Below are 27,799 nucleotides of genomic sequence, written 5' to 3'. Positions count from 1 at the left end.
TTATGATGTTAAAGCCTAGAGCTACTGAGGCATTCCTTGATGAATCATTCCACGTGGTCTGCACTAGAACTGTCACTCTGGTGGCTGACTGCTCTCCAATGTTCAGATTAAACAAGAAATCTGGAGTTTCACAGGATATTTCCTCTCCATCTTGTTGTGGTGCAAACCCCAGCCARCAGCCACTCACTCTCTCCCCACCAGCAGGATCAAGGAGAGAATATGAAGGGTAAAAGTGAGAAAGCTCCTGGGTTGGGATAAGGCAGTTTCATAGTGAAAGCAAAAGCCATGCAAGCAAAGCAAAACAAGGAATTCATTTGCTGCTTGCCATGGTTGGGCAGGTGCTCAGCCTTCCCAGATGAGCAGAACAGTGACTTGGGGAGACAAACGCCATCACTCCAAACATCCCCCTTCCTCCTTCTTCTCCCCACGTTTTATTTTGAGCATGATGCCAAKAAGGTCTGGAACATCCCTTTGGTCACTTGGGGGTCACCTGTCTCAGCTGTCTCTTCCCAACCTCCCCTGCATCCCCAGTCTCCTCAGCAGCCTGGCAATAGGAAAAGGAGGAAAGGCCTTGGTTCKGTGCAAACACTGCTCATCAATGACACAAACTTCCCTGTGTTATCACCCCTGTGTTTGGCACAAGTACAAAACACAGCCCCCTTCCAGCCACTGGGAAGGAAATTAAATGTACCCCAGCCAAAACAAGCAGAATTTTGAGTGCAYCCCCATGCCTGCATCCATGGAGGTTTTTCAGCCCTCCAGATTAATGATGTTCACCAGAAAAGGGTAAACATGGAAAGCTGAAGAGTCCCATATTCAGGTCGCAAGCTGAGCTGTTAARAGACAGGGATCTCCTGCTTGGTATTTCTTCTTTCATCATGTTTTATGTGGAGGATCTTTTTCTAGACCTCAGGAAAGGGTCATTACTGTTACTGGTTACAGAGGCTTGCRGACTTCTGGTGTCCTGGGGCACAGAATGAGAATGTAGTTAGAATTCTGTGCTCAGATCATTTATCTTTGAGATTGATTCTAAACTACCCATGAACGCATCACTTTTACACTGTTACTGTGGCCAGCTTCTTGGTTTTGCTGCATTTGTTCCATGAGTTTTTACCAGCGTTGAATAATTCAAAAAGCAATCAGAGGATGTACGYGGTACGTACCATGGGAAATTCCCATTCCAGATGAAATCTACGGTGCCATTCCATTGACATTTGAAGCACAACTCAGACCTTTCCTAATCTAGCAGAATTGTCTGTTTACCTTATTTATTAGGTTTTAGAAGTTCTTTCTGAAAATCTTGAGTAGGCTCCTCCCACTTTGTCCCTTAGGCCTTCGTGGTTTGTATTTTTGTGGTCGAAATTAAGGGCTTTGCACTTGTGAGGAAAAAATACTTTGTCTTTAGAATTCCTTTTAGTGCAGAGTAAACAGTAACTGACTCCACATCTTTTTGCTTCCCACTTGATGGTTTGGCACTTTTGCTCTGCCTTTTAAATGACATTTTTGCTTGCTTTCAAAATGTGATGGGATYCAGCAAACAAGGTTCTGGGCAAGAGCTCAGGGAATTTGAATTGTGTTCAGCCACTGATTTGCTTATAACTATGTACAAGTGTGTTCATCAGCTGGTAATTCTGGGTTTTGTATTTTATTTGCCCTTTCTCAATTTTAAGCTTTYAGGCCTTTAGAGATTCCAAGCAGTGTTGTTACAAGAACAATAACAAGCAATTTCTGCCCACAATCCATTGGTTGTGATGGCTCTAAAATAAAAACTTGTTGCCAAACCAATTCATTACGCTCAAAAAATGAACTGTGGGCAACCACATAGGATAAAAAAAATCTTCCTCATRACTTTCTAGGATCTCTTTCTTGCTTGCTAGATTTGTAAGCAATAAATAAATGCCAATGMCATTTCTCAGATTAAGGATCTCTAAAGGGCTTTCTTGAAAAATAACCTCACGCCATGCTGCTTGTTGTGGAATTACAGATGCAAAATTTGGGGTCTCTGGAAACTGGAAGCATGGGTTTCCTCTAGCAAAGAATTACAGTGTAAGATTCAATGAAAGAGATTTAACCTAAAGTCATGTGTTTATTTGAGTTTTGCTGTCTAGATGGCCACTAACTGGCAAACTGGTTCCAACATTTCAGCAYGGGAGGCGCCTGATGGTGGATCAGTGCACGACATGTGAATGCTTCCAGTCAGCACCTCGGAAATACACTCTGAGATGTACAAAACTGAACTGCCAGCCCTGTCCAATGGTGAGTGTGAGCACTCTGGGGATTCTGCTTGGGAGTGTGTCTGATGAGAGTCGTGTTTTTCACTGTACACACCAGTTTACATTTGGTACAACTCTGGGGCCTTTGGTCTTTCTTCAGGTTCTTCTGAGAAGTCTTGGCTCTGTGTTCTTTTCCTGAATTGATTATGTGTACCAAATCTGATCTAAATCCTCAGTGTAGCAAAGATAACTTTACATGGTACTCAGAATATTTATAGGTTTTTTTAGATTACTTACCCATAGGGCAATATGAGGTTTCACAAATCATTTGCAGAAGGAATTGCTGTGTCCTCTTCCCTACAGTGTTATCTGTCCTTCCAGGGACTGGCAGCTCAGCCAGATCTCCATGCTTCAGGCCTTTCCTATGACTCTTCCAAATTGTCTAAAAGCTTGGCTCAATAGYGTTTCTTTGGTTCCCAGCCCATGCCTTCGGTGATTTGAGCTGACTGTCCCCACCAGTTCCATTATWTTTTTTAAGCCTTTGCAGCTGCCTTGCTGCCATCACCTGCAAGGAATGACTTTGGCTGAYGAAGCCAGAGTGATATAGCTCCCATTTTCCCTCCACTGACCAACAGCGTGACCGGAGTGCCTGGTTAGCTCTGTTCAACTGTGTAGTTTCCCCTCTTATCACCAATACCTTGAGTAGAAGGAGACCTGAGCGAGTAGCAGAGGCTGGTTTAATTTCCCCATGTCCAAAGAGCACAGACCAGCAGCTAAGTTTCACAGAAAAAAAAGCTTAAATGCCTCTTCCTTATCTTTATCCTTTCCCTGGATAATGGATGGAGCCCAATAAGCCCAACCAAACTCAGGACTGGTGCAAGCAGTGGCATGGCACCCAAAATCCACGTCGCTGACATGTTCATGTGGGATTCCTGCCTGATGTTCGGGAGAGGCATACRTTGATAGGGTCCCTGGAAAAGAGAGGGGCACAGTTTTGGATGGCCCCAGTCTTCCATCCTGAAGTAGAACTGGAAAAGACTGGAAATTGGAGCGTAATCTCCATCAATAAAAAAATAGAGCAAGATTGGCTCAAATTATTTCCTGCAACTCTTTTTCCTGAAGTCAACARTGTCGTGGCCTGTTGTGACTAGAAAAATGATGTTGTGACTTCCAAATGATGTCCAGGGACAGGTCAGTGGTTAGGACAACCTGAGGCCAGCCATTTTCTTGCGAAGAATGCAGCTCAGATAATTCACAAGTGTTCCATTTGTCCACTGGGCTGTCAAACTTACCTTGACCCCTTTTGTTTGCTGGTGTGGATGTTGCCTGTGACAAAAAGGACAATCTGGAATACTTTCTCTGGTTCTAGACCCTAATATTGCCCCTCTTATAAGATCTGACTGTAGACATAGGCTTCTTAAGGAAGAATAAATGGTCAAGCTCAATGCTGAGCATCTTTCTCAGTCCYACAGAATAGAACCTGACAGATCCATGAAAAAGAGATACACCAGTTTGAATTTGTGGCCAGAGATGTGTGGATATGTATGTTCCCACACAAAAATACACAARCATCCATTCTTGCTGTTCAGTGTAAGAAGCCATCTGTAGAAATTAAACACAGATGAATCAATATAATACATGAAAAAAAAATTCAGGGAAACATTCTTCTTCTGCTTCTTTCACCACCCACACAATTCCCAAACAGTTCCTTTTCCCCACCAGACCCAACAGTACAGACTAAAGAGAAAAYCCTGAAGAAAGGGCCATTTCCATTTGGGCTTATTAAGGACTGTGAACTTGTGTTTGGGAGATGTGCAGCTACCTGAGGGATGTTGCAGGTCTAGGAATACTTATCCCTTTTGAGACATTGTAATGAATTTGTTGAGCGTGATGGTGGTGGGGGTGGGAAATAAAATAAGATACAGRATGTCTTCATCCCCCTAAGGCCAGGGGGATTCACACACTTCATAGGATCTTTCCTGTCTCAGAGCCTTTGACTTCATGSTATACCCAGATTAAAAGCAATTCCTTGCTAATGGATAAATGTTAAGAGTACAAATGGGTTAATAGTACAAATTCTCTCASGAGCACCTGCTTTCTCCTGGATGCTGAAGTTGTGAAAGTAAAAGCAGTGGTAGTTGAAGTGTGGCCAACTGCAGCATATTTTGCTTAGGAGGGTCATTTTATGACCTGCTTTAGGTGCTTGTAATTTTGCTAGTATGGCAAGTTCACCTAAATAACAAAGAACTACATTTTCTCCAGTGATTTAACCATAAACCACCTCCCCAAATTCTCCTTCTATAAAAGACATATGGATAACATGCATGCCTTCAGTCAACCAGAAAGTGTTTGTTTTCTTAAAAATGTTCAGCTCGTCATAARCAGCTGTTGGTTATCTGGAGCAGCTGGAGACATTACTGTGGGACACTTCATGTGTTAGTTAAGTTTCTTTCTGTTTGATTTGTTTTTTTCCTTTCCATTTCCACTATACCTTCCTCTCCATCTATTGTTGCTCATTCTCCCTTGCTCTTTTTCCTGCCACTGTTTTTTCCTTTAGCTTTTTTTTGGGGGCTTCATTATTCCCCTTTTCTTTTATTCTCTCCTTTTCCCTTTTATTATATCATGCCTTCTCTGATGCTTTTGTACTCTCTTGTATTATCAAGCCAATTTTTTTTCTTTCCACACTCCAAATTTTCCATCTTAGCTTTGTTCTCCCCTTTCCCTGCCCACTGCTTACTGGGTATCTTGCCCTTTTCTTACTAGTTTAAGAACTTCCAACTACTTTTCCATTTTGCAYTGTGTAGAATTCATTGGCTTTACTGAGTAGCATTTTGCTGGCTATCCTTTTGTGCACTTCTTAAAAAAACTCAAAAAACTTGTTGAAATATATAGGACACGTGCTTAAAATAAAATAAACTCAGAAAAATGTCCTTTACCTTCTAGAATTACAGAAGGCAGGAAATCTCTGGGTCTTGCTGTGGAAAATGTGTGCCAACTTCATGTAGCATTAGGCTGAGAGATGGAAGGGTTCAGTATCTTCAGGTAAGTTTTAAGCCCTCTTTTATTTATTTATGAGTAAAYGTAAATGTATCATTGACTTGAACCCAGGGAAGTGCATTTTTCCTCCTTTGTGATTAGGTGCCATGGTACTGTGTGTGCTTTTTGTATCTCAGAATCAAGGGAGCTAATTTATTTGGAAATGAAAAAATAGGAGCCTTCATACCAAAGTGCAAAGTTCTAGGCGGGCATTCTAGATTCAGGAGTGTTATCAAGGAATTTATACTGGAATATGAACTCAAACAGGTACTTAGAGGAAATTAAAACCCTCATTTTTAGGTTGAAAATGTGAATTTTGAAAATCTTCTCCAGCATGGAATTGTAGAATGGATTGGATTGGAAAGGACCTTAAGGGTCGTTTTATCCCAACACCCTGCCCTGGGCAGGGACATCTTCCACTATCCCAGGTTGCTCTGAGCCCCATCCARCCYKGCCTTCATGCATGATATATTCTTAAACAGGACCTGATATTTCTCTGGTTAAAAGCCATCACCTGTCACAAGAGACAACATCTAAAATTTTCTTTTATTTCATTCTGGCGAGAAGTTTTAGATGGGRAGAGTATGGGAAGAGGTACGAAGCTGGGGAAGGGTCTGGAGCACCAGGAGGGGCTGAGGGAGCTGGGGGGGCTCAGCCTGGAGAAAAGGAGGCTCAGGGGGGACCTTCTGACCCTGCATCCCTGACACGAGGGGACAGCCAGGGTGGATCGGGCTCTGCTCCCAGGGATCAAGGGACAGGACAAGGGGAGACAGCCTTGAGTTGCCCTAGGGGAGATTTAGAATGGATATTAAAATTCTTCTTCACTGGAAGGATTATCCAGCTTTGGCACGGACTGCCCAGGGCAGTGGTTGAGTCATCAGCCCTGAAGGGATTTAAACCATGTGTGGATGTGGCTCTTGGGGACGTGGTTTAGTGTTGTTACTGCCTTGGCTGGCAGTGGGAGGTTAACGGCTGGACTTGTTCTTGTTCTTAATGGTTTATCCCAACCTAAATGATTCTGTGTGAGGATGTGAGTGTGGTTTTTAATACATATTTTTAAAGAAGCTCCAAACTCACCCAGAAGGTAAATAAYTGTATATATGTCTCTTTAAAAGACAAATCATAGACCACACCCCCAAGTCTCTTACTTAGAAAAGCTTTTCCAAAGTGAATGGAAATTTCTTCCYTGTTAAGAGATGAAAATGGTCAGGTTTTGGCAGTCTGGGCAGAGCTATAATTAATATGKCCATGGAATTAAACAGAAGATGATGACTTTGTTGATAAACAATGCTGTTTACTAAAGATTTCCACGTTTTATAAATGTCACCACCATGGTGCATTGAGACACAAGCAATGGAATATCCTGAAAATTTCCTGTTGTTTCAGGGYAAAGCTAACAGCCCTTCAATCTTTTCAGGCAAATGCATCCCTTCAGGATGGCTGTGACAGTCATTCCTGTAGAGTAAATGAGAGAGGGGAGTTTATCTGGGAAAGGAGAATCACTGGCTGCCCTCCCTTYGATGCCAGAAGATGCTTGGCTGAAGGAGTAAGTAGTGAAAGRGGTCCTGTTTCCAGGTTTCTTTATGGACTCTGTCATGTTTATGGCACTTTATGTGTGCTGGGGTGGGAAACCCCAGCCCTCCCCCAGCACCTTGGCTAAACTGAATTTGAACTACCTTTGAAATTCAGAAAGGTGTGAGTTTTCTCAGTTTATATGCTGGCTTTATATGGGACTGTACTGGCTGCTGACAATAATTCTCCTATGAAGTTGAATATTTGAGGTATCAAACATTTGAAAGTGGKGCTTCTAACAATATCATCAGTTTGGGATCCAGAGCAAAACTGTGTGGATAATGACACAAACTGAGAAATACACATATGAAATGCTAAGACATATTTTCTTTGCCTTTATGTGAGGTTAGGGAAAGAAATTTTCACAATGCTGTAGAAAGATCAAACTTCACAATGCTGTAGAAAGATCAATCCGCAGTTGTTTAGCAGGATAGAAACCCTGCACAAAGTATCCACCCTTCTTTCTTGTGATTTGAGGTTTCTTAGGGACACTGAGGAGCAGAGTGAGGTGGGAGTGGAGCACATGGGGTCCTCCTTTTGCTCATCTGTCAGGTTTTAAACCTCTTGCAGGTGTTTATACCCACCTGTTCCCATCTTCTTGAGCATGATAGGATGCAGGAAAAATAAAGCTCCTACAGGGCATTTCTCGCTTTGTGAAATTTTAATACAGTTTTCTTATATAAACAAAAATTTAGAAAAAAAATGCTACATTATATTTCACGGTTGGATTTATTATCATAATCAAATCATCTTCATGGATAATCAACGAAAAATTTTTTACTCTTTAACCACAATTTTTCAAACTGTATTTATTTTTCTCCTATCTCCCTAAACAGGACTATTTCAGCTATAAAATTAGTGTTTTTTATCTAGTTGCAGTCCAAAATTTTAGGGTTTTTAATTAAAAAAAGCCTCTAAACTTTTTCATGTAAACTCAGGGGTTTAGTGCARCAATGGCATCACCCAATGGCAGTGTAAATATTTCTCCATTTCTCCTTTCACTATGGCTTTTCAATAATTTGCACCATACATATATTTCCACAAATTATATCCTGGATGGTAGCAATGAAACAAGAAGCAAAGTTTTTTTGGTGTTAAAACTTGACTGATGTGATGTTTTTTTMAACAGATATGAGACTTGGATGCTACTAATTTTATCCTTCTGGTATCCAGGAATTTATTTGCATTTAATGTCTTAATTTTAAAAAGCTCATAATAGAAGATGAGAGCAATATTTTTCAGGTGTAGAACTTGCTAATAAGTCAATTATTTCCAATTAGCTACCAGCAAATAGAATCACAAGTTCAAAACCTTAAAATGACTAAAGAGAAGATTGCAAATGTAGATTGATAATTTTGTACAATGTAGAAATTCAGGTGGGGTGTTTTTTTTTGTTGTTGATTTTTTTCTTTTTTTTTTTTTGTTTTTTTCCTTACCTTGTACCCTGCTTAACAAATCTTCTTCCAGCAGGACAAAAGTCTATCACTTGTGCCAAAATTTGGGCTTTCTTTTTTTTTTATCATTTTAGGGCAGAATTGCAAAAATTGGCAACACTTGCTGTGACACATGTAAGTAAATAGTCCAGAAATCTTGTATGGAAATTGCAGAGTGTGTAAGTACCTACATTTTCCATAATACGCAGTTTAATGAAATAGAGCTTAGTGGTGGTTATCATAAACCATCAAAGAAGCCCACCCTCTGATTTGGGATGCTGCTGTCATGTTTTGTTATCTAGAACACATGTTTTGACAGTATTTCCAAGTGCTTAGAAAGAAATAGATACTCTCCACATTTTATGCAGATGTTAATTATGCATGTTTTATTTTATTTTTCATCTGGTGATAACAGGAACAGTCTTGCACAGACAGCTTGACAAGTCACATAACCTGATACGACTGAATAYGTGAGGAAAACAGTTCATGAATAATCAATCAACTTATTTATTGCCAAACCCCAGTGGCAATAATGTTTTTGATAATATAATAACCAAAAAATGCTAGGGAAGATGTATTCCTGTGGAACAGTCTGGCTGCTTCTTAAATTTGTTAATGTAAGGGTCAGTTCTGCAGCTCCTAATTTCATGCATTGTGTGGATAGTCCAAATGCCAGTCAGGCTGTGAGAGTAGGAAGGGTTTTCTTACATAAGGAAGGATTGCAGGGTTGGGTTCTCAGTTCTAAAATGAATCTCTGATGCTTTTGTGAGCTGATAACYTCTCAGTTTTCTCCTCTGTAAGTAAAAAATTAATAATACTATAGCTTATTTAAAATTAAAAATAGATAACAAAGAACTGAAATTCTCCTTTAAGGTCAGAATRTCAACATCTTGTCTGTGCTGAGTTATGCCTTTTAATTTTCTAATTTTTGTTATGTATGTGCTAATAAATAAAAGATGGCTAGCATAGCAGCCCATCATCACACTGGCACAGGAGCTGCTGCAATAATACCCCTGATGAAGGATGGTAACTCCTACAGAGTTTGCAGCCTTTGCCTGTCAGTATAATCACTGAGCTCTGGCTTGAGAAATGGAAGTCAGAAAGCTATTGAGAGACTGTCATCAAATGGATCAAACAGGTAATTTGGTTAAGAGAGCTTTATTCTATCAGGCTGCAAGTAAGGAATACTCAAAATTATTTATTAACAAAAATAGATTTTGAGATGTAAAAAGCAGGGTGGTAGGCAGGCTCTACTAATTGCAAGTGCCAATCACTTGAGCAGAAACTAGTTCCAAATTAGCACAGATCAATGTATAGAATAATTTAACAGTTACAGTCATTTAAAAGTGATACTTTCTTGCAGCAGCAAAAGCAAATTGATGTAAGTGAAGTATTMCATGCCTAAGTACTCCCATGTTTTATGTACCTTCAAATCCTTACTCTCATTGATTTTGCCTGGATATAGCTCAGTTTCTCATRGATATAGATAACATTATCTTCCAAGGTCTGGACAGCGTCTGTCTTTCAAATGTCTCAGTGCCATGAARAACTGGGCAGAGAACTTGCCCCCTCAAGCCCAGGGTTAAGGCCTTTGGCTCAGTAGAGTCCTGCCTGTCTTTGGGCAAAGGTTGGTTCAGGAATCAGTTTCCCTTTCTGTTTTATGCCTTCACAACTGGAGTTTTTTTAGTGTGTCTGAGAGCTTTTAAGTTTGTAGGAGCACATAAGTGAACAGGTGTCATTTTCTCATTAGATTTTTGTGGTATTAGCCACTTCATAATTGGGAAAGGTTATTCCATATTTTCCAACTGAACAAAGAAGTTGCATCTCTGCTTCTCGCCTCTTTCCTCTGTTGATCTCTCTGATACGTCTTGCTAAGTTACAAGCAGAGGAGGCACAGTCTACAAAAAAGTAAATAACAGAGGTAAGGTAATTAGAGAACAAGTTGTTAAGTGAGGAACAAAGAGCGGATGAAGCTGTGCTGAGGCTGAAGATAATTATTTCATTTGTGCTTTTCAATTGTGTGGACACAACTGTCCTTTCAGGTGGRTAACTTTTATAAATGATTGGTGAAATCATTAAAAAAGAAAGGGCATTTCTGGCTCTGGAGCCAGAAATAAGAAAGCTGTGTTTGCTGGTAGGAAGATGGACACCCTTCTTTCCCCTTTGTGTATGTACCTAGTTGTGCAGTTGCCCTGCTGAATTCCTTCAACTGCCTCAAATGCTRTTGAGTAGTGCCTAAAAATCGGTCCAGCATTCTGTTAAATACAGAAATTCCACTGGTTAGTTAGGAATGATACAAAGAGGAGCCTGTGTTTTCACAGAGAYATAGCACTGTAGTAACACTGCACAGAGCTGCTGTTGTCTGGGAACAAAATACCCATTTGAGAAAGCATTGGCTTCCTCACAAGTCTTCAGATGCAGACCAAAATACGCAAAAGTTTAGGAGAAAATAGTCTGGATTAGTCTATATTTGAGCATATTAATGATGAGGTTCATTTTGAAAGTGAGGGAGCAGAGTCCCTTTTGGTTACCAGAGTTAGCAGATCATAGCAATCCATCCTCAAAGGATTACTTCACAAAGAGGGATCAACCACTTCCCTGAGCTTGCACCTTCCAGACAGAACAAATCCATACCTACTGCCTCTTTTGTGGATTTCTGATGTGATGGAAAACCCCCAACAAACAGGGARAATTTACCTAACTCTGAGCAAGAASTATTGRAAAATGGCTTTAAGGRGACCACCACAGTCCMGAAGGCAGTGATTCACCKCTGCATGTGAGGTGATCTGGAGAGCTGCTCCCACTGTCTCACCTTGAAAGGCATCATCCTAAAACAATGGGGTCTCTCACTTGTTGCCAGCCCCAGGGATAGCCAGGTCAGGGTGCTCTGTTTGTCTGGTCAGGGGGTTGGGTTCTCATYGGTGTCTTCTTTTTTCTGCTTTTCCTACTTTGCCATTGAACTGTCCATACAAGGAGAGTTTTCTAAGACAGAAGCCACCAGGGAGGAGGTTGGTGTTAGATGGCCAAGGTGACTTTAAAACAAAGCAGTCAATTGAAAAGAAACATGAGGGAAATCCTCCTCTCTAGTGTAATTTTAGGGCTGTATTGTGAAATAGTCACACAGCTCTCCATTAATTACTCTAAGGAGACATGTCCAACTAGGGATCATACCAGGAATAACATGTAAGTAACAGGAATTTCAGGAGTAAAGGGAAGCAAGTTACAAAAAGCAATTGTCAGCAGTGTCAAACACTTCTTTCTTTCCTGTTTTTTTTTTTTTTTTTTACTTGGTAGGTGTGGAGGTGGAATGTCATCCAGTAAGCACCAGACTGCAGTATGGGAATATCAATGGMTGTGTGGCTGAAAAGGAGGTGCCCATTTCTCATTGTGAGGTAAATAATGAAATCAAGCCTCCTGCCCCAAGACCTCCYCTTTTTCTTTCCCAAGAGGAAACCTCTTCCTCCACCATAGTTTCACTGCAGTAAGTGGAGCATCTGTTTCTGCCCTCATTGATTGACTTGGGGTTAACCTCATTGGCACTTATTTCCTAAAGTAATTTGGTGATGCTGAATTTTCCCTAGTCAAGCCAGCATGAAAAAAGCACGTTAGAAACAAAGGCATTGTTCATCCCTTTCTGCTTTGCTTCCATCAGAAATTAATGACTGTGAAGTAGCTCTGTTAGGACTTTCTGCATCAAAGAGAGGAATATTTGTCTTTACATTAATGAAACTGATTTTTAGCTCTGAGTCTGTCGTTAAGCACCAAGGCTCTGAGTTGATTAGGGTATTATTAAATGGGTAAATGACACTTTAAAAGACTTTTAAATCTAAGTCCCAAGATTTGACTTGTGTGCTCTATAAGCTCTGTGTCTCCTCCATTTGCCTTGGCACTGAGCTRTTGTGTTCTACATGTCTTGTGTCTTTCATAATCAGATTAACAGTTTAATTTTCASCCCATCACTGCTTGCACCTTATAGGGCAACTTCCTTCCTTTAAAAACAGGAGTATAGCTTTCCTTCTGGGCGTTCCCATCTCTGCTCTTTCCAAGATAACCAAGGCCCATATGAGGATTTTAATCAACCCTTGTGTGCAATCCAAATTATGGCATAACTAATAATTCTTGACCTTTTGTCCTSTCTACAAAGTAAATGGTCCTTAGCCATAAAGGCTAAGTATGTAGTATCAAAGTTTCTCTTGCAGAATTCCAGATTTTATTTGTAATAAATAGTATTAAGTACAATTTTTGTGAAGTCCTCCCTGATAATGATAGGATATTTTAATTTAATTAGACTGGGAAATAAGAGCACAGAGCCCCCGAAGGAAATGGACTCTAACAGAGTGCCATGTCGGGCCACTTGTTTTTACATCATGAAAGCTTACAGCTACAGGCACTGACAGCTTGGTCTAAATTAATGAAGTGGCAAGACAAGCAGATCAAGGAAAAAGAGCACCAGTAGGGCAACAATGGATGTGTGGCTTGCAGCACTTGAGCTAAAACTGAATGTATGATAACCACGTGTGCTCAGAAGCCAACACCATAGCCCTGGACATCGCCTATGAGAGTTTAAATTCTGGGCTTGTGTGTGTGTGGGACCAGTTTCTTCACCTCTCCTTTGCTCTACTTATGTCCATAAGAAATTACTCTTTGACCAGCACCCCACACTCTGGAGTTTTACAGAAGAACACAGAATCWGGGCAAAATCACCCATGGATATTTTACAGGAAAGAATCAGGATTCTGAGTGCAGTGTGGCTCTGTTAAAAGTTCAATTCAATTTTTTTTCCAYTTAGGGCAAGTGCCGAAGCAGCACCAGGTACTCTGCTCAGACAGGACAGTGGGAAGACGTGTGCAGCTGCTGCACAGCCACTCAGAGCACCATGGTGACGATCCCGCTGCGGTGTCCCAAYGGGACGGTGGTGCAGCATTACATCGCCTCCGCCTCGCTGTGCGAATGCCGGGCTCGGAAGTGCACRCAGTGAACATTGCCAAGAAGCCCAGTTGCTTAATCTGAAGCTTTATGATGAAGGAACTTCACAATGCAAGCTTCATTTTCTCTGCCTTACCCATTAAAACCGTGAATAACTAATTGTATCAACACAACAAGCAATAAAGATTACTAGTGCAACAGAACATAGSCTGGTTCATCTTGGGGTGGATTGTAGAAGAAAGATTTCAGGTTGTATCGATCCCCTTCATTTCACCATGGAAATTAATCCACATTATTAAAAAAAAAAAAACAACCCAAGTAAATAATGCCCGGAAACAGTTGCTTATGATTAAAGAACATATTCAAAATAATTTAGTATTGTCTTCAGAGACATTACACTTTCATTTCCCACTTTAGTCCTTACTGACACATAGTGGAATTTTAGTTTTTTGCTCTTTTTTCTTTCCTTCTCTTCAGGAAGTACAGTAATGACGGGATAAGGCTTCAGAGTAAGAATGGAATGTTCCTGGTGCACAAACAATACTGGTTATGGCTCAGATAATCAAATATCTTTCTGCAATGCATATATTCTCCTGAACCTGAATGCAAAGRAATTGTGTGTTGAGGACAGGCTGTGTAAATTCTACAAATCCTCAGTACTTGTGTACAGGATTAAGGGCAGCTCTTATTTACTTTAGCCCTTCCCCAGGGCAACTTGAGGAGAAAGCTCAGTGGTTATCTCCCTTATTTCCAGGTCSCAGAACTTCACCTATTGCATTCATTCCAAAAGTTGGAATTCATTTAAATGCAGAATTTGCAGTGGCAGATTTAATTTAGTTACTGCTGCCAGGCATMAATTTACCAGGATTTAAATTTTACTTTGGTCAGGCCATGGATCAAGAGAGTGTTGTTGGTCCTGGAGGAATCTCATGTCAGTGAAGTGGTTTCATTCTGAAGTACAAATTTCTCAAAAATAGGAGAGAGGGAGGACTGTTATTTCCATCTGCATTTTTGAAAGACAAGAATTATTTAAGCTTCTCATTTAAATAACAATTTTTAAATAATGAAAGGCACTCYGACATGATTTAATGGGTCAAAACAATTCCACATCTGCATGGAAGGCTCCCTTTGGGAACACACGAAAACTCCTGTGCTTTCAWGTAAAAAGGTAAGTTGTATTCCCTTTTTAGAGGAAACAGGCAGATCCCTGCTGCCTCTCTTTTGCCATTCAGCTCTGGATTCAACAYACATTGAATTATAAGCCCTTTTTGTTTTTATTATTGTCTTTCAAAACATCCTTCATTGCTGTGCAGTGCTAGAAGTGCAGGCCTTCTATCCAGCTCTCTCTTCTGCTATAGGGCCACAATAATAGACAGAAATCCAGTTTTAATTGGCACCCACTTTTAATTGGCACCAGCCCCACTTGCTGCAGTTGATCTGCCACCAGTTTACCTCCATCCTCACACCAGWTCCTTTCTGTGCCTGCCTTTGGATGTTAAGTTCCTTGCCAGATGGGAACCAGGTAATCAACTGCACAGCAGTTCATCTGAAGCTGCAGATGTGCAGCTCCTGGAATAGTAACCTGCACCATCAGAGCGGAGCAGAGAGAAGGAATGGATAGGAGTAGTAAAAGACAAATGTCATCCACTTAGCATGGCTGGGATATCTCTTTGTTTCCATCTGTGCCGTCACCCAGACTGACCCTTCTTAGCTCATGAAAGCTGACAGGATTGTAGCCTAAGGCTGCATGGCTGCAGACAGGTCTTCTAATTAGATAATTAATTATGTGAGTCAGGCACTGGCTTATCAGTACAATGCAGCCCATGAGAATGTACTGGTTTCACCTTGAGCAGGGAATTGTGGGGACTTTGGTGTGTTKTTACTCAGGCCTGCCTACTACCTCTGTATTCTGTGTCCCTGTCGAGTGAGTGGCCAGAAGGATCTTCCTTGAAAATCCTGTTATAGAAACAGAGTGGAACAAAAGAAAAAGCAGAAGGGAATGTCATGACATCTCCTTTAACAGGCTGAGGAGGTAAATATATTTTTCACCTTGACTTGCTGGCATGAGAATTGAACTTTTTCAGGCAGCCATCCCCAAAAGAGGTGTCTTTTGCCTAAGGATCCAGTGGGCTTGGACCTGCTCCATGCAAGTTTCATTGTCTTTCACACAGACAGTGCAATTCCAATTCTTTCTGAAGCATTCCTCCCTGGCAGAAGTGTGGAGGACAGTCTTGCCCACAATCAAATGTGCCAGCACATCAAGCAGTGCTGTGCATCTGCCTGCTCCATTGACATTGTCCAGCAGAAGCCAGGCTTTCAGGAATATTGTTCATCAAGGCATACATACATTTTGTCTGYGTGGTTTTGAACCCCTTGATGGGTTTGAACCAGCCTGGAATTTTACCTTTCCACCAATCATTAGGAGCATACCCCACCACTTCAGAACACCAGCTGGATCATTGAGTATGCCACAGGATAGATTTACAGGAATGCTAAATGGATTTTGGGAGGTGTCTTATATAACTTCTTAATAATTAAAAGCATCTAATCTCTCTGCTAACTTTTACAGACTTGCAAGAACCACTCCTCTACAGCAGGTGAAACACGATCAGGTATATTGGTATTATTTATCACAGCCTTGTATTATCAATTAACATCATACCCAGGTACCTCAGGAAAGACAGTGATGCCAAGATATGATTTTCTCCATTAGAAAGYCTTAAAAATAGTCTGCTTYCATTCTAAGCAGCTGGATATGGCTYCCTCTCATATTGCATGCTGTGTATATTATTTATTACCTGAGCTAAGTGTATTACCTGCAACACACCCACCCTTATGGCTTATAGGACTGGTAATTGGAACCTGTGCCGGCAGAGCCGTAAGTCCACAGGGATCCCAGCAGGACCTGGCTCTACATTCCTGTGCTATTTCAGATTAATGGATATGACATTCTGGTTTTGAGCTTAGTTGGAGCAGCATAGATTGTGGATGTAAAATAGCAAAAATTTCAGAAAGCTTTCATTTCCCTTTCCCTGAAATAAATATAAAAAGCAGGAAAATTGTTCTCTAGGAAACAGATTAATTGTTTTTAAAACTTTTGAAAAGAAGTTCTGAAAGTAACATAAGATATTAGCAGGGTAAAAACAAAGTATKTGATACCTGTTCATCCATTGGTTAGAAGTTAAGAAAAGCCATTTCAAAGTAGCAACCAAGAAGAATGGGGTGATTTAATGAATTTAAAGGCCCATTTATATTTCTTAGTCTTGCTGGGAAAATATTACATCACCCAGACCAAGTTTTGTGACACAACAGCTGCCCTGCTCCCTTTATTTACTCAGCAGGTTTGATAGCACACCCACAGTKCATCAGCACGTCTCTCTATGACAAAGACAACTTCTACTCTTGCCAGTCGTGACACCATGCACTGTCCTGATTCACAAGATGGCAGAACCACTTGACTTTATTCAGGCATTGAATAAATCCATTTCTCCCTGTCTCACTAGAGAAACCATGMCAGTGTCACAAATAGATTAAAAGAAGGAAAAGATTTGGACTCAAATTAGTTATATCTCCTTCTAATTTTCATTAGCAAATAGAAGTCATTTATCAGGTAGGTTTGCTCATCAACAACTTTTCTTCTTTATATATTGCTTAAATTGCAGGGTTGAAGGCTAAGCAGGATCCATCACCTGTTCTGATTAGACAGTTGATTACAAGATAATCSCCTGAATATTTCATGCAGGAATGACAGTGCTGCATTCAGGCACTGAGGTAACTTGACCACTTGAAACAGAGCCTTGCAAAAAGCTTTCTGCACTTCCTCCTACCTGGGAACACTGTGAAACTGTGTAGATATAAAGACACTTCCMCACAGAAACCACTTCCAAGACAATCTGATCCTCGCATGCTGGTTCTTTGGACAGAGCTGGCTCTGCTGTAGAGCCCTGGTTCTGCACTGGCCTTTTCCCTTCATCTCCACTGCCTTCTGGACAAAATATGCCTATTGTTAYCTTGCTTCTCGAGGCGTTATGGAGCATGAAGACAAGGTGCTGAGGTTCCAGCAGAGAATTGCCATGGCCTCTCAGTTCACGGGAGTTTGGTTTTTTTCCCTCTCTTCCCGCCATGATGGTAATCGCCAAACCAGAAGGTCTCATTAATTAGCTTCGGTGTGTGCTTTGCTTAAAGTAGGATCAAGGCAGGATGGAAATAGCTGCTGGTGCTGTTCCCTCCTTAAGCCAGTGCAGAAGCAGATTGTGCACAGCAYAGCCACATCCTATTTTAGCACTGACGCAACTTCCAGCCAAACCTACAGGCAACATGGAAACACACATGCCCGGTAAGTTTATTCTCTGCTTCATTCTTGATTGCTACCTATGAAGTGGGATAGGCCTTAAGGGGATGRAGAACAGAGAAAGGAATACTTTGGAAGGACTTCTCTGTCTTCGTTAAGGACATTAAAAAAAAAAAAAATCTGTGGCCCAGTTTACATACAGAGAGTTCAGAGACAAAACGTGCAGAGTTCACTCCTCTTGAASCCTCAGGAGTGCAGCTGTGGGTCAGTATTGTGATCCATGTGGAAAACACAATCACCAGGCAAATGCCTTGTGCTGGGCTTCTGCTGTTTCCACCTGCATTTGCCTTATTGCAATGCAACTGTGGGGAGGGAGCAATATCCTTTTCCAGAAGAAAATGTGCAGCCTTGACCTCTCAATTCCCACACATCAGGAGCAAATCTGCTCAGTGCATAAAACCTTTATGTTTGGGTTCCTAGTACACAACTTTAGTATAATTTTTAGTGCTGATATTGGGTTGCTGTTATATTGCTGTCACGGTCTCAAGCTCTGTGTTTTTTTTACTGCATTGTCTCATTGTTTCTGGGGCTGTATCTCTGCTGTGAGCTCCAAACCCCTTATTTGAATAATAGAAGGATAGAATTTGACTATTCTTCTTTCTTTCTTTAGAATGGCTCAAGAATTATTGAGGTGTTTAGTCCAGTGCTGCTTAACTGCTTCTATTAAAATCAGTTCCATGACCAAGTATTTCTTCTCTAATCATATCATGGCGATGGAAAGGCAGAGGGAATCAGTGTTATGTATGGCCAAATCTAAGGGAATGTAGCTGAGATACTGAGTCCTACCCAAGAGATTCTCCTGCTGGGTGTCTTGGAGGCTCAGGACATTTCAAWCTGGATGTTGGAATAGGATTCAGACAGGCAGATGCATGCAGGCTCTCCAAGGCATTAGTCAGGATTTGTGGCTTTGCCCTTGGCACCTGCAGTCTGAGAGGTACTGTGTGAGCATGAACACACAGGTTGCAAATTAGATGGCATTGGAGGCACCCAAACAGCATTGTCTGTCTCTAATTCCTATCATTCTTTAAAAGGCACTAAAATAGTAGTTTTGAAGACATAGTGGAGAAAGCCATACTTTGCTGTAGTTGTGCCAAGTTTGGTGGAGATATGCGTAAGAAATAATTTTGGCATGAACTGAGCATCTTCATCAACATTGTAAGACTGTAACTATAACTTTACAGACTCTCTTCCTGTCGGGTTTTTGGTTTTTTGTTCTTTGTTTTTTGTTTTTTTAAAGTTTTTTTTAAAATTTGTTTTTAAAATTCTACTCTACATATAAAAATTACAAAAAGCACCTGATTTTTCTGACATAGGCTTATATCAGGATTAACTAACAGTGAAGGACCTGAGATAGAAAAAGGGCACTAGAAGAACTCAACGAAGATAGATCTGTAGGAGACATTAAATCTAGTGCAGCGACATTAAATCTTGCACACTGTGGTCCACTATACAAATAATTGTAAGTAGGGGGCTGCATGGGAGAACACATGGGAAACAGCAGGATTTGGTGAATTGTGTGATACTTTGGAGCCCCCTATATTGAAATCAGCGACTCTAGATGTGCATATTCAGAGCTGAGAAATCATTATTTACTGGGGACCTAAAGAGCACATGTATAACCACGCTACATCTTTAGATAGGTGTATGTTCTTTGAAAAACATATGTTTGAGTAAAGCYATGTAGAAAAAGTAAATTGAAGTAAATTATCTTCATATCTGCTTGGGGGGGTGGAGTTTGCTAAACAATGCTCTTAAATTGCAGATGTTTTGAACAGCCTTGCAGAACAGCATCCTTCTAACTGTGGTGTCTTCCTGAAATGCAGATCCTTTCTGAAACTTAAGTGGGAGGAGAGAAAGATAAATGAAAGCCGTTCAYTGTCTGTGCCTTAGGTGGCCAAACCACTTGCAGCACATACTGCAAGTAGTTGTGCTGTGTTAATCTGATCATCTGGCACACTCAGCTCAGTTAATTGGCTGTTACTCAGGATTTAATACAGAGCTCCTAATTAGGCAGACTCTTTACTGTCTCTTTCACAAGCRGTGTGGTCCTTTAGCACACACTCTCAGTTTTTTCACTTTTGGCAGTCGGTGCAACTTCATGGTGGCACTTTAGACAAGGACCTGGAAACACAAATGGTGAGGTCAGTTGCTGCACATGTGGCCAGCCTGCAAGTCTGCAAAATGCTGAAGCAAAGGAGTGCAGAGAGGCTGAGTGAGCAGGTGGTGACTGGCTGTGAATTGGCACTGGAGCTGGCCACTGAYCTCTGTCCTGGAGATATCTTGTCCTTGGAAGTCGTTTACAACTTTATGAAGCTTTACTGGAGGGGTGGCTCCCCAGTTATTTTTTGTAGAATGAGTGTAGTTCTTGAACATTTTCTTTTCAAGTTGAATTCAAGATTCAGTGTACTGCTCTTCCCAGGGGATACATATATATATGTATATATACATATATACATATAMACCAAAGCTATGCATGTGTGCATATATAAATTTTTTTATATTTTCACATACACACACAGATGCAGCTGGTTTCTATCCATACTAATTCCTCCAGAATATTTACAGAATGAAAGCATGTAAGGCCAGATGTCATAAAGGCTTACAGGGTGGAATGAGGTCAGGCAGCATCTGAAGTAGAAGCCCCTGAGGCACTGCAGTACCAMAGGCAAGCAGTCTCATATGTGGAATGCATTCAAAACAGAACATTTTGGTTCAATCAGTCTAATTCGGGAAGATGAAATGCTTTTGGAAGAGCAGGAGTCTTCCAAATACAGATATGCCAATTGAATTTCCATCAAAACAGTTATTTTGACTGGAAGTCCCTGACTGCCTCACCAGTTTACCAGTTGTTAGTCTCAGGTCCGTGACACAGTTTTTGGAGGTTGGGAAGAATAATGGAAATGAAATCATGATGTTATAAATGAACCGCAGTTTTTTTCCTAGGCCTAGTTAAAAGGACTGGAAAGAAGAGAGGTCTTTAATTGACTGCGTAAAGGTCTTGTGAGATATCCCAGACTTAGTCAGAAAATACCAGAGAAACATTGTGTGTGGCCTTTGGGAATGAAACCTTCACTTATTAATTATTTTCCTTGGGGTTTCCCTCGTGGCATCATTATGAGCTTCATTAAAGTAAACCAAGCATGAGTTTGCTCAGGAGATCAGGCAGGGAAGACTGGTSAGTCAGTCTGCTGGACTGTTCAAATGCTGCTGGACCCCAATCTGTTATTGATAGGAAACATAAGAATAATCGTAACATTTAGGGATCAGCCCCYTTCTTCCAAGCATTTCCTTCTTTAGCGTTCCACTGTGTCCTTTCTCAGAATATGGTGGTGGGGTAGCTATTTCAGGGGATAGAAGRGGCTCAGCTAAGTAAGGGGGAAATACAGCTCCCAGACTTTAGCAGTACACTATGGATGTGATGTCTCTCTGGATAGGTGGGAACTGTTGTTTCTTCTTTCTGGAGAAAAGTCCTGACTGGGCAGGGGCAGGGGCAGTGGTGCTTTGTGTGTCTAGTGGTGATGGTAGTGACTATGTGGGCAGATGTGTGCAGGATTTCTTCTCCTGGGTACAAAACATGAACACTGGAAGGAACAAAACATAGTTTTTCCCTCAAAGTAAGAGCTTTTCCAGGAAAGTATGAGTATGGCTCAGTCAACCCCATTTCAGCCGTGGCACCACTAGAGGGGGAAAGAGTATGAAACATTTGTAGGTTGAAACACTTTCTGTACCCATTGGTTTTTATCAGCATTTTTCACTGTGCTACTGCCTGTATGGAATTGATCTCTTGGAGCGAGTACAGAGCAGGGACAGCGAGGGGATCAGAGGGATGGAGCAGCTCTGCTGGGAGGAAAGGCTGAGAGAGTTGGGATTGTTCRCCTGGAGAAGAGAAGGCTTTRGGGTGACCYCACTGTGGCTTTGCAGTGCCTGAAGGGAGCCCACAGGAAAGATGGAGAGAGACTCTTGATAAGGGCCTGGAGTGACAGGACAAGGGAAATGGCTTCACACTGACAGAGAGCAGGKTTRGATTGGATATTGKGAAGAAATTSTTCCCTGTGAGGGTTGTGAGGTCCTGGCACAGGTTGCCCAGAGMAGCTGTGGCTGCCCCATCCCTGGCAGTGTCCTAGGCCAGGTTGGATGGGGCTCTGAGCACCCTGGGATARTGGAAGGTGYCCCTGTCCATGGCAGGGAGTTGGAACAAGATGATCTTTCAAGTCCCTTCCAGCCCAGGATATTTTGTGATTCTGTGAAGATTTCYACCCAGACCCTCTGTTATGCTGCACTGTGATCATGTAATTTGTCAAACATAAGAAAGGGGGAACATGTCTAAAAGTTCCAAACATTAGTCCCTGRGACCAGAACATGTAGGTATAAACTTAAATGTACTTAGTGAGCATTTCACATGGGTAAAGAGTTCTTCATGCAGAATGACCATGATCCACAAGTTTGTACCTGTACCTGATATCACTGAATCTGTTCACATCACTAGAATTGGATAATGTCTACTGCTGCACAAAACCTGCTTTATGTAACATGCACTTATCTGTCCTTCTCAGACTTTGCTCTGCCCTCCTCACACCAAACGCTGAATGGACAGAAGATGGCAAAATCGGCAAGGGACTCTTTTTCAGCCTACAACAGCAAGTACCTCACTGTTCCTCACAACCGTACTTCCTGGCATAGCAGTGGGACCAATGAAGTGCTTGAAGCATCAGTGGTGTCCCACAGGAGTTCTGTAAGTAGGATTTCATGTGTATTGATCTACTTCGAATGCCTTTGGGATGAGGAGGAGGCTTGAAGYAGGGTAAGAAAAGCAGGGTGTGCTCCTCCTGTGTGTTGATTAAATCCACACAGAACTGGGAGAAGTATCCTTTAYAAGGAAATCGTTTTGCAGCCTCAGGAGGTTTAGCAGTCTCTCTGTGTACAGCAAGAATAAATTTCTACTGTAGCAATCCCATCAAACTTTTCTTAATTGTTTATTTTAACCAAAATCCTTCAGAGCAGGAATGGAGGAGTTACTCTTACCCCTAGTGTCAGAAAAGATCTGYAGGCTGGTGACTCAATCAGGTGCGCCTGTGCAAACCTTGAGCCAGMTGTGCTCAGGTAATAGTGGGAGCTGGATTGGATTGATTCCCAGTGGAAGTGCGGTATGGCTGTTGTGTTCAGAGGAGAGCTGTCATTAGAGGAGGCACCTTTTGGGATGTATTTGTCATGATGTATTTGCTATCAGACTACTGGAATAAAATCATCATGAAATGCTGTTCCTACCTTCCCATTTTCTTATTCCTTGGTATGATGGCTTCTTGTTTTGGAAACTTCAAGAGGCAATGAAAGCAGGACCAAAGCTGACAGTTGAAATCACTGTTTCTGACTTCTACAGTGGCCGTGAGAGGGGGGGAAAGAAAGATCTGGATAAGTCCTTCAGTGGCATTTTTGAAATTATGACTTCTTGTGTTCCTCCCTAAAAAAAGTCTTCCTGTGCCACAATGTCACATGGTAAGGGAAACAGTGCAAATTTAGGAGCAGGAAATAMCTTTACTGATTTTTTTTTAAATTTTGATTAATTTTTCTGTGCATTAGACACCCTAATTGCGGGGATGGCACCCCTGTGCCAAGAGTGAGTAAAAGAGACAACGGAGAGGGAGGCAGAGGAGCTGTTGAATCTCCTCATCCCCTGTGTAACTCCAGCAACACCAAGTGTTGCTATGGTGCTCTCTCAGGTGRCTGGGATGTGGCAGGTGGCTGCATACAGTAGTAAACAGGAAAACCACAGAGTGACTTTTCACATTCTCCAGCCTCCTTGCTCCCTCTCCCACATTTTGTTTGTGCTTCTTGTTTCTGCCCACACTCTCCAGTAAGGGAGGAGAGGATGCTCAGAGCTCATCTTCTCTAGAGCCAGCTAATGCATTGYCTTGTGCCAGTGACCTGGTGGTGGTGACATCATTTCTTCTGTGCTGTATTGCCTGAAACTCTCTGGGAGGGACACCAAAATTTTTCCTCACTGGKGTAGAGATGGATCCGGGAGGTTTACATGGACTGCCTGTGAGTACCACATGAGAATGTATCTAATCAGGAAATGGGTCATTGCAATAAAATGCAGCTTCACAAGCAGTTTTATATTCTGCCAGGGCATAGTGCTGAGTGTAAGTTTGGATGTGCCTGAAGGGGMTGTATATATACATTACACATAAAGAATGTGATAAGTATAATGTGCAGAACAGGTTATTCAGTGATAATTTTGTGAAAGAATAAAGGATGTAGCATGCATGCAAACCTGARATTAATTTAGTGATATGACAACTGAAAGCCTCTTTGTGGGAAACAAAGTGAAACAAAGCAATGGAAAACAAGAATCTGGAAGGTGTTGATTATATAATAATATGCACATTTGTATAATGCCTTCAAAACTTGTGTTGTGTTAACAGACAAGGAACTGCCATAAAGTAAGTGGTTAACCTTGCGTTCGGGATTAGTAGCATATGTAAAGAAGGGGAGGAAGAGAGAGAAAGAAACCCATGACTGGTACCTGTCAGGTACCAGTATGATCACCTATGGGAACCATAAATGGCTGGAATTAGGTTATGGGATGATTGCTTTGKATCAGCTTGACCCTTGTTTTTGTCTTGTTGCCCTGTCACTGGAAGGCTGTTATTCCAGTGAATAACGCTATAAAGAGCTCTGTGAAGGGCTTTACACTGCAGCATTGTGCTGAAAACGGTGGCTGGTAGCAATCTGGAAAACTAATGGGCAGCCTTACTGAGTGGGAAGTGCAAGTGAGTGCCTTGGTTCCAGAGTTGCACATTGATACTGCAGAATTCCCATCCTGGCCGGGGAGTGATGGCAGGATTAATGTTGGAGCTGCAACTCAGAAAGGTTCTGAGAGGGAGATGATGAAGAAGGGATGGTCTTGAGGGGCTGACAGAGTGCAACATGGGTGGTTTGAATTATTTTTGCCATTGATTTCCTTTTGCAGTGTTGGTGGTCAGTCAAACAGACTTTTCACGATATGTTAAAATACAAGCTAGCACTGTCAGCCATTCTTGGGACATATCCTTTCTAATCCCTGCTACCTTCCAAAGTGTTTCTGTCCAGCCGCGTTTTCTGGAGCTTAAACTACATTGAAGATATTTCTCCTGCTCTGACTAMGATAGCTTTCTTCCATCCCAACACAGTTATTGGTTCCCTTCCCTGCCCTGCTTTTCTCCACAGCACACGGCGCACGGCCTGTGATGTGATCCTTACTCTCACTTCTCCGTCCTCTTTCAAAATGTGCATGTGCATGTGCAGAACAGTGGTAGGGCTGTGTGTTCCTCTGTACCGGCCCTTCTATAGGGACCCCATGTGTTGTGATAAGGTGCTATCTTCAGCCATTTGATAATGGTCAGGGGGGAATGAAGCGAGACTGGTGTGCACAGCAAATGTTTGGAGGTCACGCCTGGATTCTTTGCGGCTTCACGTGCTCCTCTGGAGATAGCCTCCCCCACTTATTTGGGCTTTTTGTCTTTCTTGTCCGTGCCACTCCTGTGYTTCTCTCGCAGATTATCAACAACTACGTGGACGGAGCCCAGGGAGATGCCCGGGACACGGCCTCCCCGAGCGGCCTGCACTTCAGGGACARCAAGAGGAAGGTTGACTATGTCCTGGCCTACCACTACCGCCGACGCCTGGCCCGGCACACGCCCGGGGCGGCCTCTCCAGAGCCGGTGCRCAGATCCGCCTCCGTGGCCCTGGTTTCCAACGGAGGCACCGGGAATGGCCGTGCCGAGCCCCGGCAGCAGCAGCAGCAGGACGATGGCCAGCGTGCTCTGCATGAGGGGCCGGGGCTGCCGGGGCTGCCGGAGGGGGAGCTCAGCCCGCTGGACGCCCTGGAGGAGGAGAAGCGGCTGCAGCGGGAGGAGTACGAACAAAACCTGCTGGAAGCGGGGCTGGAGATTGAGAAAGACCCTGAGGTAAGAGGGGGAGACTTGCACCTCACACATGGCATCGGATGCTCCAGTGGATAATGGCCTCTTTGAATGCCCAAAATGTGGTGTGAAGTTAAGAAGGTGGCCATGATGTGTTTTTGTTGCTTGGTTTTTGCTGCCTGAGAAAGATGTGGTTGTTGTTGTTTAATGTAGTGCTGAGTAGCAATTTCAATCTTATTTCAGGTGAAAACGTATTTCTTTATCTAAATGTTCTTATGACATGYAGCAAACACACTTTTCTTACAAAAAAAAAATTAAATATTGCTAAAATGAAGGAAGTATCTCTTAAGTAATTTGCTGGAACATTGCTAAGATATTTCACATTTCCTCATAATATCTTCAGTGGGACTCTGCTTTCTTCTCAACCATATGTAAGTTTTGTGTCCTTTCTTCATTCSACCCATGGAATGAACAGCTCCTGTGCTGTGACAGGAGAAGCTCCCAGCCTGTGATGTTTTTAGTCTCCCTCGTGTGTGATGTTGGAATGATGTTGTGGTCTCATCAGCTGGGAGCTGTGGTTATTTCACTTGGCTTTTGCCAGTCACTCAGGTGAGCACAGGTCTCCCAAATCCTTCGTTGTTGCACTAGCTCTGTGCTATCCCTCTGTGCCTCTTCAAAAGCCATGGATATTTACATCCAATGAAGGAAAGTCCTTGYGGGTTTCTGGTTTTAGGTTCTCTCTTGTTTTTGACACCAAATTTGAGMGATTTAGAGGTTCTTCTCGTACTTGAGAAGAGCTTGCAGCTTGTGCTGCTTCCAGTGCAATCAGTCAACCATTACAACACACGGTGCAAATCACAGATTGAATCTGAAAATTCGGGTCTGACTGGCTGGGCGTAGTTATGCATGTTAAATCACTGGCAGGGATAGAAAGAAATAGAAAAGTCATTTGACTCTTAACATTTTCCTTGCCTTATTTGCTGAGTTGCAGGTGGCTCTGGGTTATATTTCACTGCGCAGCCTGGCTGAGCCATCCTTGTAATGAACAGAAAAAAGTGATCTCAGATCATGATTCTTTTATGCTGCGCACTGGGGTTATGGTTCAGTACATGACTGTCTTACTGCTATGATTTTTATAACAAAATTGCATAAAAATTATGAGAACGGCTGTTTTTGGAGACTTCTTTCAGTTCTGAATTTCATCAGAACCCAAAAAGTCTAGCAGGAGATTTGGATTTGATTATTTGACTCATTACTTACCAGAAGTCCAGCTGGATRCAAATTCTGTTTTGGCCTCCTTCCAGGTGATGACATATGCTCTTAAATAATACACAAAGTGATAAATGATGTCATAAAGTGTTGATCAAAAAAACCCTTTTTTTCACAGTCTTCATTATGAAGAGGAAAAAGCTTTTTGTAAATGAACTGGGAAGTTYTCAGGAAATTGTTGATTAGTTCTTTTATGGGAAAAATGAATTGATTTTGAAAATTACAAAAAATGCTATTCCATCACTTTTCTCTCTGTGTRCACAGCCAGTCCTGTCTCCCACCCCTCCTCCCATCCTGCCCCAACACACAAGCTGTATAATCAAAAGGGGAAAGTGTTTTTCCTTCCTGAATCTCCTGAGAAACTGGATGGGACTGGAAAGATCATGCATTATCCTTTTTCTTCCGTGCACATGACCTGTGTCTTTTACTTCCTTTTTTTCTTCTCACTTCACTGATTTTTTCTTCTGTTAGTTAACTCCTGTTGGGACATGTTGAAGGTTCTGCCTGTTTTCTTGCTGTGAATTTTGTAGAAAATGCTGARTAGGCACATATGAAAGGCACAGCTGGCCTTATATGTGGATTAAAATTGTGTGTTGAGCTGATGTGAGAATTTTGTTACTGGGGAAAAAATATGTGTCTATAAGTTCATTAAACTGAGAACAGCCTTAAAGCAGAATTTGTATTTTTGTATAGCACAGTGGACTTTCAACTAATACATTTCTAGTGGATTATGYTGAATTGAATATTTGTTTGGTGGGGATTTTTATGTTTGTTGTATGTTTCAGTGCTAATACAAGACATGGATTTTTTTTTCATATGGTGCTATYGGAAGTTGAGCTATATTCTCTAACACATATTCCAGACCAGGTTTTAAGATAAATCTCATCTGCTCAGAGGCTGGCTGCAAAGGTAAATGTTAGAGGGATTCCACTTTTGGACCCTTGCTTCAGAGCAGATCTTGGTTTCCCTAACTTACATAATATTCACATGGTTTTGCAGGGAAATCCACCAATTTAGGAACAATAGGATGTCCCGAACCAAAGAATCATTGAATGGTTTGAGTCTACCAACTTCCCAGGACATGGGAGCTCTTCTGGA

General features: G+C 41.9%; 2 protein-coding genes across 2 annotated transcripts in view; both read left to right on the top strand.

The window, feature by feature from the left end:
• Positions 1–13,415, top strand: part of VWF (von Willebrand factor) — a 117,810-nt gene extending 104,395 nt beyond the window's left edge. Inside the window, exons 47-52 of the mRNA XM_057385611.1 lie at positions 2,146–2,256; positions 5,157–5,255; positions 6,667–6,795; positions 8,350–8,389; positions 11,549–11,646; positions 13,044–13,415. Coding sequence (XP_057241594.1) covers positions 2,146–2,256; positions 5,157–5,255; positions 6,667–6,795; positions 8,350–8,389; positions 11,549–11,646; positions 13,044–13,232 — 666 coding nt within the window. The 3' untranslated portion in view covers positions 13,233–13,415. The remainder of the gene's footprint in view (positions 1–2,145; positions 2,257–5,156; positions 5,256–6,666; positions 6,796–8,349; positions 8,390–11,548; positions 11,647–13,043) is intronic.
• Positions 13,416–17,497: 4,082 nt separating this feature from the next.
• ANO2 (anoctamin 2) overlaps positions 17,498–27,799 on the top strand; it is a 138,310-nt gene continuing 128,008 nt past the window's right edge. The window contains exons 1-3 of the mRNA XM_057385317.1: positions 17,498–17,516; positions 22,085–22,263; positions 25,067–25,477. Of these exons, the coding sequence (XP_057241300.1) occupies positions 17,498–17,516; positions 22,085–22,263; positions 25,067–25,477 (609 nt within the window). The remainder of the gene's footprint in view (positions 17,517–22,084; positions 22,264–25,066; positions 25,478–27,799) is intronic.

Source organism: Malurus melanocephalus, unplaced genomic scaffold, assembly GCF_030028575.1.
Source record: "Malurus melanocephalus ecotype Western Australia unplaced genomic scaffold, MMel_1.1 scaffold_16, whole genome shotgun sequence".
Classification (NCBI taxonomy): domain Eukaryota; kingdom Metazoa; phylum Chordata; class Aves; order Passeriformes; family Maluridae; genus Malurus; species Malurus melanocephalus.
Note: the sequence above shows the minus strand (reverse complement) of the source record. Positions and strands in the feature narration are given on the sequence as shown.